This window comes from Xyrauchen texanus, chromosome 32, assembly GCF_025860055.1.
Source record: "Xyrauchen texanus isolate HMW12.3.18 chromosome 32, RBS_HiC_50CHRs, whole genome shotgun sequence".
In the NCBI taxonomy this organism is placed as follows: Eukaryota; Metazoa; Chordata; class Actinopteri; order Cypriniformes; family Catostomidae; genus Xyrauchen; species Xyrauchen texanus.
This window is the reverse complement of record NC_068307.1, coordinates 36,052,709-36,068,546: the sequence shown is the minus strand read 5'-3', so window position 1 is coordinate 36,068,546 and position 15,838 is coordinate 36,052,709. Positions and strand designations below refer to the sequence as shown.

The window sequence follows — 15,838 nt, the reverse complement described above, 5'->3', positions numbered from 1 at the left end:
TTATTTTAAACATTTTCACCAGACATCGTGTCTGACAATTTTTGAATTTGTCGGTCATTGTGGTCTTTTAGCTGTCAAAAAACGGTATTTAGCTGCTAACGGAAACCCTGGCGTACGCACACATTCAGTATGAAATTTACGTTAAGTTTTATACAAGATCACATGATATGCCCCTTAAATTCTCATTACCACATGCATCCGAACAGTTTCCTTTTGAGAGTTTGTTGTCCTTAATGGTAATTTTAATTAGATTCTCATTACGTTAATACAGTATTTTTCTGTAGTATATAATACAATTATTTTCATTATTTAAATCAGCATAAAATCATTAAAGGCAATACAAAAAATACTACTTAAATAAAACAAAAACATTAGTTACGTTTTTATTCTTATTATTACAGTAATTACATTTTAGGGGGAAATTTTAATTGTCTTTCATTCTTAATGAAAATAACGTCACAATGCAAAACATCTTAATTAATTCATAAACAGGCCTAATTTTTAGGAATCAAAATATAATTTCTTATTTGTTTGTGTGTTTGAGTCAATAAAAGTGACACATACGGGTTTGTGTTGCTAAAGATGAAGAATGCACTGCCCTCTGGAATTGGAGTGATTTTCTCCTTCTTAATGAGTTCTGAGATCGGTGGGCGGGGCCCTGCTGGAACGTCCGGCTCGTCTTCTTCCTCCTCTGTTACAGGGACACGTGTATCAGGACATGCATACTAAACCACCATCATTTTCAATATACAATTACATTTACATATAGTTCATACCTGCATTGTCCTTCTCATCCTCCTCCTCAGCCTGGAAGAAAGAAATCAAGGCTGTTATATTCTGCTACAAACACAGCCACACAAACACATGAACACAAAAGATTTACCTTGATGTCTTCTTCAATTTCCTCAATTTCATCACTTGAAAAAAAAAAAACAAGAAAACAAGCACACTGAAAAATGCAGCACACAAACAGAAGAAACTTGATGCAGGCACTTTAGTTTGTGATAAATGACCTCTACAAGGGTTTATCATTTACCATTTCTTCTTATCATCATTGTCTGTGTTCAGAGACTCTGCGTCTGCCAGGTTGTCCACAGCGATGGCCAAGAATACATTCAGAAGAATGTCTAGGTTACATTGTGTTAAGCAAAACAACATATAAAAGCAACACTCATAGGCACAAAAATATATATATGGTGGTGGTGTAGTGGGCTAAAGCACATAACTGTAAATCAGAAGGTCGCTGGTTCGATCCACATAGCCACCACCATTGTGTCCTTGAGCAAGACACTTAACTCCAGGTTGCTCCGGGGGGATTGTCCCTGTAATATGTGCTCTGTAAGTCGCTTTGTATAAAAGCGTCTGCCAAATGCATAAATGTAAATGTATATATTTATATAGTATATACACCGATGACCCAAAACATTATGACCACTCATAGGTGAAGCGAATAATGATCATCATCTCCTAACAAGGCCACATGTCAAGGTCTGGGTAGATTAGATGGTAAGCAAACAATTAGTTCTCATAGTCGACATGTTGAATGCAGGAGAAATGGGCAGGAGTAAAGACCTGAGCAACTTAGCCAAGGGCCAAGTTTTTATGACCAGGTGTACGGGTCAGAGCATCTCTGAAACGGAAGGCTTGTGGGGTACTCCCGGTCAGCAGTGGTGAGTACCTACCGACAGTGGTTCGTTGGGCGTCCAAGGCTCATCGATGCACGAGGGCAACGAAGGCTATTCCATCTGGTCCGAACCGACAGAAGGTCTACTGTCGCACAAGTCACAGAAAATTTTTTAAATGTTATGGGAGGGGGGCCTGGGTGGCTCAACAAGTTTTGACACTGACTACAACCCCTGGAGTCGTGAGTTCGAGTCGCTGAGTGACTCCAGCCAGGTCTCCTAAGCCAGCAAATTGGCCTGGTTGCCAGGTGTCACGATCCCCTGTTGTCTGCCCCGTGTTTCACTTGTCAACTGTCATAAACGACATACAGGTGAGAACAATGACTGAGTGATGGCAGTGATGAGGGCCGGGAATTATGGGAAGTGTGGTTTATGACAGTTGACAAGTGAAACACGGGGCAGACAACAGGGGATCGTGACACATGGAGTAACTTCCTCGTGGTCACAGGACTACTTCAGGATTCTTGTAGAGTCCATGCCTCTGCACTTTTTTGGTGGAACGCGGAGGATCAACCGCATATAAGGCAGGTGGTCATAATGTTTTTACTCATCAGTGTATACACTCACCTAAAGGATTATTAGGAACACCTGTTCAATTGCTTCAATGCATTTAGGGGTGTGGTCCTGGTCAAGACAATCTCCTGAACTCCAAACTGAATGTCAGAATGGGAAAGAAAGGTGATTTAAGCAATTTTGAGTGTGGCATGGTTGTTGGTGCCAGACGGGCCGGTCTGAGTATTTCACAATCTGCTCAGTTACTGGGATTTTCACGCACAACCATTTCTAGGGTTCTAAAGAATGGTGTGAAAAGGGAAAAACATCCAGTATGCGGCAGTCCTGTGGGTGAAAATTCCTTGTTGATGCTAGAGGTCAGAGGAGAATGGGCCGACTGATTCAAGCTGATAGAAGAGCAACTTTGCCTGAAATAACCACTCGTTACAACCGAGGTATGCAGCAAAGCATTTGTGAAGCCACAACACGCACAACCTTGAGGCGGATGGGCTACAACAGCAGAAGACCCCACCGGGTACCACTCATCTCCACTACAAATAGGAAAAAGAGGCTACAATTTGCAAGAGCTCACCAAAATTGGACAGTTGAAGACTGGAAAAATGTTGCCTTGTCTGATGAGTCTCGATTTCTGTTGAGACATTCAGATGGTAGAGTCAGAATTTGGTGTAAACAGAATGAGAACATGGATCCATCATGCCTTGTTACCACTGTGCAGGCTGGTGGTGGTGGTGTAATGGTGTGGGGGATGTTTTCTTGGCACACTTTAGGCCCCTTAGTGCCAATTGGGCATCGTTTAAATGCCACGGCCTACCTGAGCATTGTTTCTGACCATGTCCATCCCTTTATGGCCACCATGTACCCATCCTCTGATGGCTACTTCCAGTAGGATAATGCACCATGTCACAAAGCTCGAATCATTTCAAATTGGTTTCTTGAACATGACAATGAGTTCACTGTACTAAAATGGCCCCCACAGTCACCAGATCTCAACCCAATAGAGCATCTTTGGGATGTGGTGGAACGGAGCTGCGTGCCCTGGATGTGCATCCCACAAATCTCCATCAACTGCAAGATGCTATCCTATCAATATGGGCCAACATTTCTAAAGAATGCTTTCAGCACCTTGTTGAATCAATGCCACGTAGAATTAAGGCAGTTCTGAAGGCGAAAGGGGGTCAAACACAGTATTAGTATGGTGTTCCTAATAATCCTTTAGGTGAGTGTATACTGTATATACACTGATCAACCACAACATTAAAACCACCTGCCTAATATTATGTAGGTCCCCCTCATGCCGCCAAAACAGCTCTGACCCATCGAGGCATGGACTCCACAAGATCTCTGATGGTGTCCTGTGATATCTGGCACCAAGAAGTTAGCAGCAGATCATTTAAATCCTGTAAGCTGCGAGGTGGGACCTCCATGTATCGGAATTGTTGGTCCAGCACATCCAATAGATGCTCATTCAGATTAAGATCTGGGAAATTTAGAGGCCAAGTCAACACCTTGAACTCTTTGTCATGTTCCTCAAACCATTCCTGAACAATTTTTGCAGTGTGGCAAAGTACATTATCCTGCTGAAAGAGGTCACTGCCATCAGAGAATACTGTTGCGATGAAGAAGTGTGAGTGGTCTGCAACAATTTTTAGGTACTGCAGGTGGTACGTGTCAAAGTAACATCCACATGAATGCCAGGACCCAAGGTTTCCCAGCAGAACATTGCCCAGGGCATCACACTGCCTCTGTCAGCCTGCCTGCTTCCCATGGTGCATCCTGCTGCCATCTCTTCCCCAGATAAACAACACACATGCACCCGGCCATCCACATGATGTAAAAGAAAACATGATTCATTAGACCAGGCCACATTCTTCCATTGCTCGATGGTCCAGTTTCCTACGCTCATGTGCCCATTGTAGGCACTTTTGGTGGTAGACAAGGGTAAGCATGGGCACTCTGACAGGTCTGCGCCTATGCACCCCCATACACAGCAAGCTGCGATGCACTTTGTTCTGACACCTTTCTATTATGGCCAGAATTAAGTTTTACAACAATTTGCCCTACAGTAGCTCATCTGTGGGATCGGACAAGACAGGCTAGCCTTTGCTCCCCATGCACATCAATGAGCCTGGGGCACCCATGACCCTGTTGCCGGTTCACTGGTTATCCTTCCTTGTACTACTTCTGCATGCGGGAAACACCCCACAAGACCTGCCGTTTTGGAGATGATCTGACCCAGTCATCAGCCATCACAAATTTGCCATTATCAAAGTCACTCAGATCCTTACGCTTGCCCATTTTTCCTGCTTTCAACACATGAAATTCAAGAACTGACTGTTTACTTGCTGCCTAATATATCCCACCACTTCACAGGTGCCATAGTAATGAGATAATCAATGTTATTCACTTCACCTGTCAGTGGTTTTAATGTATATATATATATATATATTAAAGCAATATCACACAAGCAGGAGTGCTGTATGTCAAGCTATCAGCATGGTAATTACAGCCATGCTGATAGATGGACAATACAGCACAATTGCAAGTGTGATACTGCTTTTATATAACAGTTCATCGAACAAGTAAATAAATAAATAGGGAAAAACTAAGGACTGTCCCAAAAAAATGCTCTTGTGTGTGGAACTACTTCACCACAAGATTTGCCATTGCTACTAGAACTAGTATTGACAGCTTGGGCTGTTTCTAACAAGTTATTGGAGAAACAAGGAAGTGTGTGTATGTGAGAGAGGGAAACTGAGCTTGTGATTACCTGTTAGTTTAATTATATTCCTCAACTGTAGTGTGAAAGTAATCTGCTTTAATCGTGGAGTGATGCTGGCATATGTGCTATCTGAATTTTACCATGAATATTTAATTCACGGTCAAGTGTTTTGTTGTTAGAGAAAACACAGAGGATGGCAGTTCCCTTCTTGTATATGTATACAGAAACCGGACTCTCCTCCGTTATGTTTAAAGCTTAAGTCTTCTCCTAACTTGTACCAGGTAGGCGCTGTTGCGGCCCCTTTTGGCCATACTGGTTTTTCTTCTGTGCTTGTATTCTATGTTGCAGATTGGCAGTGAATGGTGTAATTTGGCTTAGCAATATTGATGGGATACACCTGTGCCAGCGATTGCTATATGGCATTTAAGCGGCTCTCTCACAGTCCACACTCTCTCTTCCCCATTCAGACTCATGTTCTTTTTGGTCCTTATTCTCTTCCACTTCCCCGAATTAAAGATTGTGTCAACAAGGTTGATTCAGCTAAGTTTGTGAGCAAATCATCTTGAGTTACTTACCTGTAACCCCTGTTCCCTGATAAAAGCGGAATGAGATGCTGCACAGATTTAGCACTTTGGGAACGTCTTTAGGATTGACCAGCTGGGAATATGTGTGCAGCACGTCAATGAAATTGACTAAATGTATAGCCTCTGCCAGTGACATCATGAGGATGCGCCACAGGTGCATCGTCAGGTATTTTGTCTGAAGAGCAGTCCTCCTACATTTTGGCATCTTCAGTGCGGCAGTGAAGTGCAGTATCTCGTTCCGCTTTTATCAGGGAACAGGGGTTCCAGTTAAGTAACCCAAAATGTTCCCTATCAAAAAGCTACACTTTGATGCTGCACTGATTTAGCAATTTGGGAACGAGAACACTCACGCCGCCGCACTGTGGATGTCTGGACCCCTTACGGTTGTGTAGTTGTGCTCACAAGTGCGCTAGAGGTCTAAAACATGAGCTTGTGATGTAGACTCAAGGACATAAGAGCCCGGAGAAGCATGAACATCCAAACTATAGAATCTTATGAATGTATGCAGAGAGGACCAGCCCGCCGCATTACAAACATGTTGCAGAGGGACACCTCTGGTCAAAGCTTTAGAGGAGGCGACCCCTCTGGTAGAGTGAGCCCTGATACCTACTGGCGAAACTTGACTGTGTGCCTTGTAGGCCAGGGCAATAGCATCCCTCACCCAATGTGACATGGTTTGCTTGATGGTGGCCGCCCCTTTGTTACGACCCCCATGACAAACAAATAGTTGCCCTGACTTACGCCACTGGCTAGTGCGGTGGACATAAGTCTGAAGGGCGCGGACTGGACACAGTCCGTGAAGTCTTTCCTACTCCGGTGTTATAAACGGTGGAGGGCAGAAAGCTTTGAGAGTGACCGGATGTACGGTCGAGAAAGGAAACTTAGGCAGGTAGTCAGGGTGAGGGTGCAATATTGCTTTACCCATTGCTGGATGCAGGATGGCTAAGCAGGATGGCAAGACGGACAGAGACTGCAGATCCCCAATTCTTTTTAGAGAACTAATTGCCATAAGAAATACCATCTTGAGAGGGGGTTTGAACCAGACCCTCAAGGACTATTGCTAAGTTCCATGAAGGGATCCTGGTCCTAGCAGATGTGCCACAGGTGCATTGCCAGATCTTTTTCTTCAGATCATTCTGTGTGTAATGTGCTTTTTGACTGTCAGAACTTTCTACTTTCCTCTGTTATGAGTTAGAATTGTTAGGCAGTGCGCAGAAACCTTTCTCTTTCTCTTTTCTTAAAATTTTTTTCCACATATTTATGCTTTATGGCTGAGAGGGACACACACTAGTTTTGTTTTGTGTGTTTGAGGGAAGAGCATGCTGCTCTTGCGTTGGGGTGGGGCGGGTGTGAGCATTGTGATTTATTCTCAGTCAAAATGCTTCACACTCGTCTTGCTTACTTCTGAGAGACAGCACCCACTCTTACATCGTGGGGCTCTCGTATGGATCTGGCTGAGGAGCGAGAGACGGGTCCGTCCCTATCGCTCGCTCTCTCCCCAGATCCAGCTGGTCCCTCCCGTGATCCTGAAGCGCGCTCCGCGCCTCTTCGGTTCATGAGGGGGGGCCATGAATCTCTTGAGTCTGAGGACTTCAAGCTACCCACCTCTGAGCATTCCGTGCATGATAATAAAGCGACGGAGGAATTACTTGAGGTGGTTACTCGTGTGGTGGCCACGCTTCAATCAGACTGGCCACGCAAACAAGAGAACCCCAAGTGCTCCAAACTGGAGGACAGATTCCTGTCTGGTGGGGAAGGCTTATCAGGGAGTAGGTCAGGCTGGTGTTGCCCTGCACACTATGGCAGTGTTACAGGCATACCAGGCTGACCTGTTGAAGGACCTGAGTGCGGGCAACACGGTCGAGGAAGAGGCTTTCTTAGAGCTGCGTCAAGCCACAGATCTGTTTCTCCACATGACCAAGCAGACGGCTCGTGCCATTGGCCAGTCTATGGCTGCCTTGGTCAGCACTGAGAGACAATTGTGGCTCAACCTGTCGGGTATCAGAGATAAGGACAATGTTTTCCTCCTCCATGCCCCAGTTTCGCCTTCTGGCTTATTTGGTGACACTATGAACTCAGTTATCACCAGGTTCCAGGAGGCGAAGAGTCATGAGGAGGCCTTCGGGCAATTGTTTCCTTGCCGCACTCAGGGGGAGGGGACCCGGTCCTTCTAGACGGGAGGCTCAAAAACAAAGCATGGTGAATCATGCTACCATGTTCGTCAGTATCAACGAATATTAGGTCTCATGGCATCTGCGTCCTCTGTGATCTCTTTGGGCCTTCTGCACATGCGACCGTTTCAGTTTTGGCTCAAAGCCAGGTGATTTCATCCAGGGGCCAGTCCCCTAAGGCAGATAAGGGTTACTTCATACCCTTTCAATGTGGTTCAGACCCCGGTTCCTCACTTTGGGGTGCAGTCTTAAGTGGTCGTCCAGCTCAAGGGGAATGGGAGGGTCATTAGCTCGATTGGCACACCAACTGACTCGAGTTGATGGCGGTATTTCTGGCTCTGAAATACTTCCTCCAGTATTTGAGAGGCTGCCATGTCCTGGTGCGGATGGACGACACAGCAGTAGTCTCTTACATAAACCAACAAAGAGGTGGTTCACGCCAGCTCAACAGATTGGCACGGCAGATTCTCCTATGGGCCCAGGGCAAGCTCCTGTCAATCAGAGCAGTTTATATCCCTGGATGCCTGAATGTGGGAGCAGATTTACTGTCCAGACAGAAAATACATATGGGGGAGTGGAAACTCCACCCCGAGGTAGTGGAACAAATCTGGTTGAGATTTTACAGAGCAGAAATGGACCTCTTCACCTCCCAACAGACAGCGCAATGTCCCCTCTCTGAGTCATCATCAACAGTTGATCATTAGTAATCGCTTGGTATAAATTTCCGATATGGCTTTATGATTGTGAACTGCTCTACAACAGCTGAAAACACTCACAAGCCCCCGCATGTTTGGAGAAAATACAACAGTGCCGCATTTTCACTCAACTTACTACACACCCCACTGAGAGCGAGAACCACATTATAGCGACCACGAGGAGGTTACCCCATGTGACTCTACCCTCCCTAGTAACTGGGCCAATTGGTTGCTTAGGAGACCTGGCTGGAGTCACTCACCACGCCCTGGATTCAAACTCACGACTCCAAGGGTGGTAGTGACTCGATGAGCTACCCAGGCTCCCCCAAGACTTTTGTTGTATCATTTAAGATATTTAAGACTTTTCAAGACCTTAAATTTTGGAAAAAATTATTTAAGACATTTTAAGACTTTTAAGGATCCGTGGGAACCTTGTCTGACAACGTGATGGCAGACGATGTCTTGAGCTCCTTTGCCCTAAAGTTTTGTATTTTCTGTTTGTTTCCCCCTCCCCTGCTGATTCCTTCTATTCTCTACCCTACACTTTGGTTTTCTTAATTTGCTTCCACAGGGCTCATGGTTGCTAAGGACTGGAGCCATGGGGTGGGACTGAGTGGTGGGATGATGCAGGGTATTGGCTATTTATAAATTACTTTTATTGAGCATTTACCCCACATGTGGTCTCCCTCTTTGTCACGACTTTCGAGCCGGTCGTGACAAAGTTGTTAGATTGCTCTGTCAGTCACTACTCTCAGCTGTGATTGGCAGTAATGCTGAAGATGTTAGTTTAACTCTATTTCTCAGCTATAGTGTAGTAGTAATTCAAGCAATCATTGAGTGAGAGACAATTCCAGATTAAATTGGCACACTGATTGGCACAGTTTATCAAAGTCTGCTCAACTCACTCATAGCACACACAAGACAGTCTTTTGTTTAAATCTTTAATGTCAAAGGAATTAATGGAAATGTACACATCTAGCTGTCCTTACACATCTGCACTGCTCTTACACGTAAGTTTGGAATACCATGATCATAAGCGGAGTGAAACAAACAGTAAAGCATCCCAGTGCTGAAAGTGTTAGCTATCAGCACTCTTGTAACACCTCTTTTCTAATCAGATTCAAGGACCTGAACTAACTGTTGTATAAATGTATACAGGTATAGTGTGTGTGTGTGTGTGTGTGTGTGTGTGTGTGTGTGTGTGTGTGTGTGTGTGTGTTTGTTTTAATTGAATCCTTAAACAAATTACTGAAGTAATGACAAAGATCTAAATCAGAGGAAGTCTGGAGAAAAGGATACAGTTTCCACAAATGAAGAGGATGATGAAGTAGATGCACACGATCATTCCAGATGATGATGGGCCACCATAAGCCATTATGCCATCATACATGACTGCATTCCAGTCTTCACCAGTCAGGATCTGACAGCAACATATATTAACTTGAGCACAAAAACAATCAAAATAATCCCATACCGATCCAAAACTGATCAAGACTTGACAGGTGCATGCAGACACACCTGAAACACAGTGAGCAAGGCCTGAGGGAAGTTATCAAAGGTGCTCCTCTTCGTTTGAGTTTCATCAAAGTTGAACTTCCCACCGAAAACTTGCATTCCAAGGAGGCTGAAGATGATGATGAAGAGGAAGAGCAGCAGCAGGAGAGAGGCGATGGACTTCATAGAGTTCAGCAGAGATGCCACAAGGTTACTGAGAGATGCCCAATGACTAAAAATACAAAACAATAACCATGAGATTTCTACTCAAACAAACAAAAACTGTTTGAAACTCATTTCACTTCTGTAATGTGATGTATGTCTGAGTGAAACAGGATATTCAACAAGAGAGAATGGAGATGGGGATTGTGGAAAGTGGTCTCTATATGACAGATTGTTGGTTTGGTGACATTAGCTGAAAAGGAAATTTGATTCAGAGGTGACAATTTTGATTAAAGATTACAAAGTTATTTTGTTGCACTAATGAATCATTGTGCCAATGTGGATCAATGAATCGTTCACAATAGACCAGGAATGTACAAATATTTTTATTTCAGTTTGACTTGAATGTGTGTCTAGTGCCCAAAGCAACTTTATACACTTAATAGTGATCAATGCTCAGTTGTCTTGTCTACTTTACTTTCTTGAATTCGTTTGCTCTTTCTTGCATTCATTCTTGTTCGATCTGTAATTTACTTTCTTTCATTTGTTCACTCTTACGTTTGCTTTCTTTTGTTAATTCACACTTTTTAGTTTTATCCTTTGCTCTTTTGTTTGCTCATTCACTCCCTCTTTTTCGTTTGTTAGTTTGCTCACTCTTTCATTCATTCAATTCCTTTCTTTTCTGTTAGCGTTGAATGCACTCAATGAATTGATTAGTTTTCATGTGTTTTGGTGATTTTTTTTATTTGTTTGCTCTCTTTTGCTTGTTTGTTCCATCTTTAGTTCGTTTGCTTTTGTTTTTGTTTATTTACTCTTTCATTTGCTGTCTCTATTTTCACTCTTTTTGTTTGTTTGTTTGCTCTTTCATTAAATTTCCCTTCTCTTTGGTTCGTTTGCTGTATTGTTTGTTCGCTTGCTCTTTCATTCACCCTCTTTCATTAGCTTTCTCTTTCATTTGCTCTCTTTCATTTATTTGCTCTTTCTTTCATTCATTCGCTTATTTGTTTTCTCTTTCTTTCATTTAGATCTAAAAACACTCAATGAATTCATACATTTTTGTGTAAATGCATTCCTTAAAGTAATAGTATAACCAAAAATTACTCGGCATGTGTCAGCAATGTTTGAGTTCAAAGATGCCAAACAGCACTGGTTCCTGTGTGTCTTTTAACCAACCAGCAATCACTTGATCATTTTTAGTTTTGCTTCTCTCTCTTACCGTGTAACTTTAAAGATCCTGAGCAGTCGCACACATCGAAACACTGAGATTCCGAGAGGTGACATGATCTCAAGCTCCACTAGGATCGTCTCCGTGATGCCTCCACACACCACAAAGCAGTCAAAACGATTAAATAGAGAAACAAAATAAGCCTGCAGGCCCAGACTGTACATCTTCACCAACATCTCACACGTGAACAAGGCCAGTAGCACTTTATTGGCCACATCTGCAGGACAAAAGCCAATCAGAGAAGAGGATTCAGTGAGAATTTGAAGCAGTCATGTTACAAAGGCATTCTGTGGTTAACTCTTTTAGATTTATTGCTAGGGTGATCGGAGGAGGGCACAAATGAACTGAGCACTCACCCTGTACTTGTGTGAGCCAATTTGGCTGATTGTAATGTTCTGAAGAGATGGTCAAAGTGTTGAGGAACACCAGAATTATTACCAGCCAATAGAATGGCACTGATTTCACCGCCAAGCGACAATTCCTCCGACAGAGCCGGTTCCAGCGACGCCAGCGCCGACTAAAAGAGGAAGCGGTGAAGTCAAAGAAAATAAACAGAAGAGGAATAAAAAATGACAGACAGACAGACAGACAGACAGACAGACAGACAGACAGACAGACAGACAGACAGACAGACAGACAGACAGACAGATAGATAGATAGATAGATAGATAGATAGATAGATAGATAGGTTTACTAACCTGAACTTTGATTTGGAAATTTTTTGACTGTAAATCAATACAAACAAATAGCATACTTTAAAAATAAATCTGAATATTAATATATTTACTTGGTAGAGCATATTACATTCAAAATATCATACATTACTGATTAAAGGTGAATTGTGTAATTTAAGTGCCACTAGCATCACCAATTGAAATTTAAAAAATAATGATAAATAGATTTTCAAGAATAATATTTTTAAACAGGTTTCATGAAAACTCCCCTCATCTGCCAGAAAATAGATAGTCCCACCTAAAACTCACACCATTGGGTGAGCTTATTTTGCTATGCTGGGCTGCTCCAACAAACAGAACAATGTTTTGATAGCAACATAGAGCCACAGTGTTTACACTTTTCATGGATTTATGCCTGGGAAACGCTTATTTATAGTTGTGTCTGCACATTAAGCTGGTATAGTAGAAAATATAACATTGAAAAAATTAAACACATCAACTTTACATAAATATATAAGCCAACTGGATGCATTTATGTATATATGTGCGGCTTCTCACCATGTTGGACCGCAACATGTCCCCTTCTCGTCCTCTCCTTTTTCATTTTCTGTATTCATTGACTCCGTCTCGCTCGCTGGCATACTTGCTATTGTGTCACAAACACAAGGTTCATCACACACACATTCAAATGCACACTGAAAGTTTACTCAATGCATAGAAAATCCATTAACACACAGCATGTTCACACAGACACTGCCAAGCTAATCATTTTGTGGACAAAAATGTGTGTGCACTAATTAATCATCAATCTTTCAGAAAAACAAACATCCAGCAAGCAGATAATGTGATTTTTGAGACATCTATATTGAAATCCAATCCAAAAGTCAAAATAAAAGAGGGCTTGCAGAAACCACGGTAGATGATGCATAAGATGATGTCCATTTATTTTATATCAACATCAGGATTTTAGCTTGAAATATGTGGTATATGCTTGCATATGAATAGGAATATTTTAGATGCTGTACCTGGCCAACGTTTCTTTTATTTGTATTTTATTAAAAAAAAAATTTAATCACATTTTTGCTCGCACTAGTTTATTTTAAATGATCCTGCTGTATGACAAATATATTTTGACAAATTAAGTGTAAATACGCTATATAGTCTCTCAATTAATATTTTCCTAAAAATGGCATGCATCATAATTATAAAAGAATTAGCTAAATGTTGTTTAAAATTGTTTTAAATGGAGTATAGGATGTCACACTGCAGGACATGTCAACTTTCCAAAAGCATTTCTTCTCAACTCCCCATATGTGTGTTTGTATGCATGTGTAACCAATGAATAAAAATCAAGTTATTATGAACATGATTTCTAAGCTTTGTAATCTTGCAATCGGAAAAACTCGATTTTTAATATGATATTTCAGCTCTAATCAGTTCAGTTCACATAGATCAAACTAAAAGGCCATTAATTTGATTATAGCACTGGGTAAAAGTTTACTAATTATAAAACAAAAGACTGCTTGAGGGGAGAATTAGAAAATTACTGCTCTCCTCAGACCTCATATTCCCTGGGGATGTATGGATAAATTCTGACACATCAGAAGACAGTAATACGTGAGTGTGATTGGACTTTGTGACTGCTCTTTAAACTGCTGACCACAGGCCTGGTGATCTGGGTTTAACCTAATTTCTACAGTATAAACTCGGTCCCTGTTTTAAAGTGGGATTTTAAAGTCGGCGATACACTGCACTTCTGACTCAAGCTGACTTTGAGAGAATGAAAATGAGAGGGGTAAATTAGTGCAGGATAGAAATTGATAACAGTAAGGTTAAAATGAGGGGTACAAAGACATAGCATGTATTTTTGGTCAAAGATAAGGAAAATTATACTTGGTAGCACAAGTAGCGTGAAAAGCTATTGATATTGCATTGACACACACCACAGCATTCACATTAATATCATACACATGTCTCTTAACCCTAAAACCAACTGTAACTAACAATTAATAGCAAGTAAACTAAAAGCGATTGGCTATTAAAAACAAACAAGCCCTTTGAAATGTCATGTTTCAAGAGGAAATACAGGAAAGAAAATTGCATTCGACAAAATCTTTCATCATGTCTAAGTGGGTGTTGCAAGGAACAACGCAAAGTTGAGCGACTAAAACCCAAGGTAAACAGCGGAAAAATCACGGTAACTCTCAATATCTTGTGGCTTCTATTATGAAAAAAATAGCAACAGCAATATGATAAAAACCTCCAATGTTCAATACATAATTATATGCGTTGCAATATACAATTCTTCCACCAAATAATATAGTTTATTGGTCTTCACTGCCTTTAAAACACAAAATGCAGCAACTACACATTTCATCATGAGTTATGAAAGGTGTAAATGTAGGAACATTAAAGCATTTTCAAAAAAACCTATTAGTGTGGTGAAAATGTAATGGTTACAATCTCTGAAGCCCTATAAATTCACGGCAATCTATTGGCAGATGACGCTTGACACTCTGATGTGCGCATCATCATGGGCATATAAACTGGACCACAATGCCATTTCATCAGGATTTTTGACTGAAGGGGGAACACAACTCTCGGTTCCTTAACAGCGAGAAATCAGCGGTGTGGTAAGCTTACGCAGCAATCTTGTTCACTCCTTTCAGAGAACTAAATGTTACAGTCATAACCATAACGTTCCCTTCCAAGTTGGTCACTTCGACGGTGCGTGCTACTGATTCAAATGCATGAAGCAATGCCTACTACCCAGTAGGGTAGTTCAAAAGGCATTGACGTAGAGATGGGGCCTGGGTAGAGTATTGATGCTGACTACTACCCCTGGAGTCGCGAGATCGAATCCAGGGCATGCGGAGTGACTCCAGCCAGGTTTCCTAAGCAACCAAATTGGCCTCCTCGTGGTCCCTTTAATGTGTGGTTCTCGCTCTCGGTGGGGCGCAAGGTGAGTTGTGCTCGGAGAATAGCGTGAAGCCTGCACACACTACGTGATAAGATGCGTGGCTTGACGGTCTCAGATGCAGAGGCAACTGAGATTCATCCTCTGCCACCTAGATTTAAGCGAGTCATTACGCCACCATGAGGACTTAGAACGCATTGGGAGTTGGGCATTCCAAATTGGGAAGAAAAGGGGAAAAAAATAAAGTTAATAAATAAATAAGTTATAAAACCTGGAAAAGGTGCTAGGGGAAGCCTGTATCCAGACAGATGTCCTCAAATGTGTCTTTGACAAGGAGACATTGCATATTGCATATCCCACTCAGACACCGTACCTCAGTACCCAGCTGGAGACCCTAAAGAGACCATGCTATGCATCCGCATAGTAGGCCAGAGGACACAGGGGAATCATGTGTAGCCACCAGTGGCTAAACGGCACCCACCTTCGAGGGGTGTTCGCTTTGCACAAGAGTCAGTTAAAGCTTGATTTTTGGTAATTTTTGTGAGAATGTCTATGCCTCGAGGACCGAACGCTTTATTGAAACATTGCAATCAATGGGCATTCAGCCAAAAGCAACAAAAACAGAAACATTGTTGTGAACATCTTCTTGATCCTGACATTCAATGGCAGGGAGAGCAGGGACAGCAGGGACATGGAGTGTTTGTGGGCCTTGTTTGGAGCAGAGCAAGCTGTGGGTCTCTGAAAATTAGGAACGCTTGGCTCACCTAGAACAAGGTTTTCCCCTAGGATGAGGGCTGGAAAAAACTATTTTGTGCATAGGCCGTGGCCACTTGGGCCTAATGGGAGCTAATATCTGGTGAGCTGAAGCAATGAGTGCACTTATCTTTGCAGGAAACTGCACTGTGAAAGAGTGCGAGCAAGACAAATAAGATGTGCTTGCGACTGCTTTTTAACCATCTGGAACCGCTCAGTGAAGTCACTCATGGCGTCACCAAAGAGACC

At 42.3% G+C, this 15,838-nt stretch overlaps 1 protein-coding gene across 1 annotated transcript in view; it reads right to left on the bottom strand.

Annotated features, from left to right (window-relative positions):
• Positions 1-15,838, bottom strand: part of cacna1da (calcium channel, voltage-dependent, L type, alpha 1D subunit, a) — a 138,251-nt gene that overhangs the window by 61,491 nt on the left and 60,922 nt on the right. The window contains exons 10-19 of the mRNA XM_052101064.1: positions 12,478-12,565; positions 11,944-11,970; positions 11,602-11,762; positions 11,237-11,462; positions 9,883-10,090; positions 9,664-9,784; positions 1,037-1,127; positions 884-917; positions 777-807; positions 565-691 (exon numbers count right to left, since the gene is read on the bottom strand). Of these exons, the coding sequence (XP_051957024.1) occupies positions 565-691; positions 777-807; positions 884-917; positions 1,037-1,127; positions 9,664-9,784; positions 9,883-10,090; positions 11,237-11,462; positions 11,602-11,762; positions 11,944-11,970; positions 12,478-12,565 (1,114 nt within the window). The remainder of the gene's footprint in view (positions 1-564; positions 692-776; positions 808-883; positions 918-1,036; positions 1,128-9,663; positions 9,785-9,882; positions 10,091-11,236; positions 11,463-11,601; positions 11,763-11,943; positions 11,971-12,477; positions 12,566-15,838) is intronic.